Here is a 6675-nt window from a genome sequence, read left to right on the forward strand (position 1 = left end):
CTATAGGGCAGCAGCCTGACATCCCCATCCAAAGGAGTGGGTGCAGCATAGATAAGAAGGGCAAAGATGTGACAGAGCTCTTATGTTTTAAGTATCCTCTTGGTTAAGCTAAAGATGTGTGGGTTTACTTGAGTGTATACATAGAGGTGCGTGTATTTGTATATAAATATATATATGTGTGTGGTTCTGCTGCTTGTGGCAAAGGGGCTTTGGTTTGCGGGAATCATGATTATCCATTGCAGATGCACTTTGTGGAGTGTGTTTGTGCATGTGTAAGCCCCAGTCACCTCTTCCTGCCCTGCAGAGATGAAGAAGGAGGAGAGCACCTTCGGAAACGGTCCGTGCATCTTCCCTTCACCTTTGCTACAGGAGAGGCGCTCTTATACCAAAGTGCTTACCCTCTCCCGGGCTTCCCTGACCCTTTTCAGAGCAAAGGGAAAACCGGTAAGTCCAAGAAGACCTCCCACAGCCATGGAGGGTGCTCCCAGAAGAATGGTGTTGACCCCAGTTCTCTGCTGGGCGCCGTGATGCAACAGGAAAAGGCAGCGTACACCTCCCACCCAGCTCCCACACCTAGCCGCTCCTTCAGCAGCAGTTTGGTGGGCAATCTGGAGGACGTGTCGTTGCTGGATGCAGGAAGAGATGCCTGGAGTATGGACGCTGCTCCAGTTCCTTCAAGGGGAGACAGCCTCAAAGAGGAGCTGGTGGATTTGCAGCAGGAGGACCCTCTGTTGGCCACCCTGGACTCACTCTCGATTAAGAGTGATGAGAACTGTTCCAACAATGAGCTCTTCAGTGCACTGGAGGGCCTGGGTCTGAATGCTGAGGACCTGGATCTCCTGCTGTTGGATGAGAAAATGGTGATGGTCAATATGGACCCCGACCACACCCCATCCCTGAACGATTGTTTCACCAGCAACGAGATTCTGTCCTACATCCACGCCACTCTGGTGAACAAGCATGAGGGAGGACAGCAGATCTGTCCCCTGCCAGGAACGTCCCCGAGCCCACGTGGAGGCACCACAACGTACCAGGCCCATGCGGAGAATGAGGACTCGCGGTACCTGCCCCAGCATGTGGTGCAGCCCAGCAGTGCCCTGGGCCAGCCCCCTGCTATGCTGTGGGAGCAGCCCCTCCACGCTGTGCCGGGGCAGCTGCCCCCACTGCTGCTGGAGCCCGCTGGGCAGGAGGAGACAGCCAATGGCTCCCAGTGGAGGCCAGCTGGGGAGGAAGGGCTGCTCTGCTTCCTCCCGCCGGGACGGGGCACCCTGTGGGACAAAGCACCCGACTCGCCCTCGGGAGCCCCCTGCCCACAGGAGCCACCCAGGGCTCAGCAGCTGGAGGGTGACTTCTCAGCCCTGCGTCCCACCCAAGAGGATGCTCGCCGGTCCTTCTCCCTGCCCAGCCAGTGCCAGGGCTGTGTGGGACCACCCCGTCAGCCGAAACACCATCACTGGATGAACGGGTTGTGCAGCCACAGCCCCAATGCTGCCCCACACCTGCTTCCCAGCAGCAGCCCCAGCCCGTGGCAGGACTATGTTTCCCCACTCCTGGGGTCCCCGGCTCAGTCTGGTTTTTATGGCGTCAGCCAAGACTTGATCTCTCAGCACCAGAGCTGCTTGGGTCCAGGAGCTGGTGTGCCATCGGCACACTTTAACCTGAACGGATTATGCAGCATGGAAACAGCAGGCAGCAGTGAGTCCCAAGAAGAGATGGCTCCATACTCTATTTTTTTCCCCTCCTCCTCATACCATCCTGTTTCTGAGAAGCAGCTGAGCCCTATTCCCTCCGTGCCCCAACACCCTTTTCCAACCTTGGGTGCGGGGCACTTCGGGAGCATCGGCAGCTCGATGGAGACTCCAGTTGCCTCCTATGGGACGTACACCTCTGCGCTGAGCCAGGAGAGCAGGCACAGGGTAAGGGCCTTTCTCTGCTCTTTTGCTCCGTGTTTTCTGTTCAGGTATTTCCTGCAGGTCTTAGCACAGGGAGGCATGCACTGCCTGATCGGTAGGCAGGAATCACCTTGCTCTGGCTGGTGCATGACCAGAAAGGAAGATTTTTAGGAACTTTTCAGGAGTTGAAAAGCAGAAGGCCAGAGTGTGGGTGGTTCTGTTTAGAAGATGGCCGTCTCCGGGTCTAATTTCCTTATTTTTTCTTCAGTTGTCACTTCTGGCAATTTGCAGCTATGCACTGGTAAGCTTTGATGGGTGGTACAAAGCACTACGAGGTGGTTTGTGCCATAAGGTCTTGTCTTTGTGGAAGTGTCCCCTGGACTGTGCAAAAGGAGTATTGAGAGTCCATCTGTGTGCTGCTAGCCCTCCAGCATCACAAGGCGAGGTGTGCAGCACTGGATCTGAGTGTTGTGGTGCCCTTCAGGGTTGTCCTCCAAGGGACTCCCCTGGGACTGGGGCCAACAGCCTCAAGTGGGGCTGCTTGGGAAAGATTCTAGGGAGTGAAAGCTGCCTGTCCCTTCTCCCTGATGCAGGTGTCTGTAAGGACCACCACCTTTCTGGGCTGGGGCTGGTAGCATGGAGAGCTGGTCCCAGAACCTAGAGGAGCCTGTCTCTGCTGTGACGTTTCCCCAGCCTGTGGCACCACCAGGCAGGGTGAGATGCCTAGGATGGGTCTTCCCATCTCCCAGCTTGCCCTGCCCTCATGATTACTGGCCCTAGGGCAGCTTGTTCCTTTTCCTTGGTGCCAGATACCTGCTACTGCAGATGTGCTTTGCTGACTCACAGGGATCTCTGTGTTAACCTCTGGGTAAATCCAATGGTGCTGTCAAAGCATTTTCTGGTTTTTCTCCAAAACCACACCCTGCAACTCAGATCCTCCCGTTTTCAATATCCTCCAACTCAATACCCCAGGCACCTTCTAGCTCTGTTGAAGAGCTTCACTCTGGGCCTGCCTAAGAGTTTGGGAGCCTGTAGGGTCAAGTGAAGGACAGCTCCAACACATCTCTGGAGCTTGGTGGCCCTCTCCTGTGGCTGGTGTGTTTTTGTCTGGCCATGAGGAGTGCAGCAAGGGTGCAAGACCCAGGTGCTGCTTTAGATGCAGTCCAGGTGCCTGTGATTTACAGATGGGCTTCACGAGTGAGCCACAGAGCCGCGATACCTGGTCAGGCTCTGCAGAGATCAGTTAGCAGTTTAACAGATGAAAATTATTGCCAGCTCAGATGGTTGGACGCACTGGCCCTCTGTGTGCTTTTTGGCCTCTTGTCAATGAAGCGTTGGGTTGGTGTTTGCAAGAGAGGACCTGGGGGAAGTGTGGGAGTCTGTAGGGAGCCACTGCTATGCCCCTGTACCCCTGGGGATGGTAGGGCAGGAGCAGACCTGCTCCCTCTCCTGCCAGCTGCCTCTGGGCATCAGCCCAACCAGTACAAGTAAAACACTGCAAAATGCCTCAGCGCTCTGTTTTCTCTCTCCTCTCCTAGGCTGAAGGTGGCTGTGTTTTGCCCAGCTCTCCCATGGGACTCCCTGGAGACTGCCCAGTGATGGGGGAGAGCCTGGCTCCCCCCTGTCCATCGCAGCCCCGGGCAGAAGCGCTGCCGGATCACCCTCATGTCTCCAGTGGTGACTTCTGTCTCTAGGAGAGAAAGACTGGGATGGACAAAGCAGGACTATTCCCTGGGGAAGGAGCTGCCTTCAAGCTGCAGATGACAAACCCCCCTGCCTCACATGTCCTACCATTGCTCTTGGTGTTGGTTGCTTTGGCTCAGCTTTTTTTTTTTCTTTTTTTTTTCTTTTTTTTTTCCTTTTCTTTTTTATTTTTAATTATTTTTTAACAACTTCCCACCATCCTGCCCCTGCCAAGGCTTCATGTGCTGGTCCCATGGAGGTGTCCTTGGCCTGGGAAGGGCAGCAGGGTTGGAAGGCAGATTTCTCCATCCTGCCTGCACACATGTTACTGAGAGTCAGCTTTGAAATGTTTGAGCCTTTTATGGTTGTTGCTGTCTTTTAAATGGTATTTGGAGACTAACTATTGCTCTGGAAAGAAAAAAAAAAAAAAAAAGGATTGTTCTCTGTTGCCAGCCAGGCTGCTGTGTTGAAGGTGTGATGTTCGTGTTCCGAATCCCACACTTGGCTATGCAGCCAGGGAGCAAGCTCTCCATCACACCAATCTTTGCAGTTCTGCTGTTAACTGTGAGCGCATTTTTTGGTGCAGTTTGCCAGGCTTTTGGAAACCCAGGCTGCTTCCATGGCTGCCTCTTGGCTCCCACAGTTTGATAGTTGTCTGTGCAAGGCAGCCCTTGCCCTGAAGGACAGGCAGGTTGATGGTGACTAGTGTCCTCCAGCTTCACCAAAGCTTTGCAGTTACGTGCGTGATCCAACACAGATACCAGACTCGTGCATCCAAAAAAAAGAGGCAGGAAACGTTTTCACCTCTGGTATTAAATTTCCTTCCATCCCAGCCAGGCATCCATGCTGTGGCCATGTTGTACAGATATTGCCCATTTTATAACAAAAGTGAACCCTGACTTGTGTTCTTATGTTGCACTGGTCCCCCATCCCAGGTTTTCCTGTGTCCCAGGTGTTTCCATTTGTTAGGATCCAGATTAGAGCAAACACCTTGGGTTTTGCTGTGCTCTGTGATGCGCCCAGGTTGGCTGATAAGCAGGTTTTTTCCTGGGTGATGGGGTCTGAAGTACCTGAACAGGCGGCGGAGATCTTCTCAAACAGCAGGAGTAGGCTGGCGTATAAGCCATACCTTGCATCTGTGCCTAAAAAAAGACTGCAGGCAAATAGCGGAGCTGTCTAACCTAAGGAGAAGATTTCAGATTTACTGAAAAAAAAAAAAAAAGAAGAAAAGCTTTCAGTAAGATAAAGAAAATAAGTATAATGATACTTAATTTTAAGTACCAATAGAGTAATATTTTCCCACAGAAAACAAATACAACCCATATGTATGTATATAATAACTGTTGACAGATTTATTTTTATGCCACTCCAGTGGAAGAAGAAAAAACCTCTTACCTTCCCAAAGTAGCATCCTGTGGAATGGAACAAAGAGGCTATTCAAAGGATCAGAAATGCAGCAACTCTAAGAAACCTGGCAAAGCATCATCCTTCCTCTTGCGTGTCCGGCTTCAGTTTCATGTGAACTTTCTATCCTTTTTGTTTCAATAAATGGGTTTGGATCTCAGCCCCTGGCCTCTCCCTTGGTGGTGGTGTGTCTCTTGCCTGTCACAGGCATGTCAGGGTTTGGCTGCAGTGTCAGAGCTGCAGGTCTTGCTGCTGGCAACCTGGGAGAGCAGCTGCTTGGGAAGGAGTCGGGCAGGGCTCGCCCCTGCACCGTGGAGGCAGTTGCAGACTTGGCAGTCAAAGTGGCTAAAAGACCTTCTGTGTGTTTTCCCCCGCCAGAGGAAGGCAGAGCCCCTCAAAGGCTCCTGCAAAGGGACGGCCACTCTCAGCACTGCAGAACACACACCAGAGCATCCTTGGAGGTCCCTGACTTCCAGTGGACCTTTGGATCCCAGGTGCTGAGAACGAGCTGATCACTAGCACTCCTTGAGCCAGGTCCTGGATGTGCAGACAGTCATGCCATCGCCACATACCCTCACTGGTTTCTCCTCTTTCTTGTCACTTGTCTCCACAGCCTCAAGAACTTTCCAGCAGCCAAAGTGACCTAGGGCGGACCTCTTGGCTTTGTCACCAGGGTGCTGTGCTTTACTTGACCATGGCGTCAGCTTGTCAGGTGCTGTGTTTCTGTTGAGGTCTGTGGAGCAAAAGCCATCATCTCTGCAGTAGGAGGTTCCCTCTGCTCTCAGGGGAGGCTGGCACATCCATAATTCATGCTCGTCCTCACACCAGCTGCTGCTTGTCCTCCCGTGGGCCTTGTGCCAATGACTTGCAATGCACCGGGCCAGCCCAGGGAGCCTGGCTGGAGCAAAACCTGCCACGTGAGCTGCAGCAAAGGAGAAGCCACCATTGGGCATGCCAGCATCTGCAGCTCTACCTGAGCCATGGTGGTAGAAAACGGGGGTTAGACAGATGGGCTGCTGTGCTCTTGTTTGCACGCCTGGGTTAAGCGCTCTCTCTTCACCCCTGAAGAACTGGATGGTGCCGAGGAAGGTGTGAGAAGAAACTCTGGAGAGATTTGGGGATGATTGCGTAGCTCTGGGCTTAGTGTCATCCAGGGAAGGGCAGGAAGAACTGCGATGCCTCCTCGAAGTGCTCTGCTCTGCCTCCCCGCCCCAGGCATGCTTCAGCTCTGCTGTGTGCTTGTGGGCAGTCAAAACTATGTGACCTATGGATCTGAGAGAACTTATTGTTAGTCAAGTTAATATTTGAGCAGCCCAGGCAAAGACTTTTTTTAAAGTCTATTTATGGTCCAGTTGGGTGTCTTGCAGGCACTGATGAGATGTAGCCTCCTTGCAGGGAGAGGTGGAGGTCGGTGGCAGGGAGAGGCTGAGCTTGGCTGATCCACATGCACTCTCAAGGAACAGCACCTGGTGTCCCCTCACCCGTAGCAGGAGATGTGGCTGACCTAGGAGCAATGGTGAGAGGGCTGGGGCTCTGTTCATGCCCTGCTGGATTATAAGTGAGGAGGGAGCAGATTTAGCAGTTTTAATGGCATGCACGCAGGGGAGGAGGAGGGAAAAGGGAATATATCTTTTTTCCCTCTGCATCTTTGTCTTTTATCCTCATGCCCAACGTTTTCCCAAGCCACAGCAAACAT

General features: G+C 52.9%; 1 protein-coding gene across 1 annotated transcript in view; it reads left to right on the forward strand.

Annotated features, from left to right (window-relative positions):
• LOC104273057 (aryl hydrocarbon receptor-like) overlaps positions 1 to 1421 on the forward strand; it is a gene marked incomplete at both ends in the record, with an annotated part of 9548 nt that extends 8127 nt beyond the window's left edge. Inside the window, one exon of the mRNA XM_009868253.1 lies at positions 305 to 1421. Within this exon, the coding sequence (XP_009866555.1) occupies positions 305 to 1421 (1117 nt within the window). The remainder of the gene's footprint in view (positions 1 to 304) is intronic.
• Positions 1422 to 6675: the final 5254 nt, after the last annotated feature.

The sequence above is a fragment of the Apaloderma vittatum genome, unplaced genomic scaffold (genome assembly GCF_000703405.1).
Source record: "Apaloderma vittatum isolate BGI_N311 unplaced genomic scaffold, ASM70340v1 scaffold7744, whole genome shotgun sequence".
NCBI classification, from domain to species: Eukaryota; Metazoa; Chordata; class Aves; order Trogoniformes; family Trogonidae; genus Apaloderma; species Apaloderma vittatum.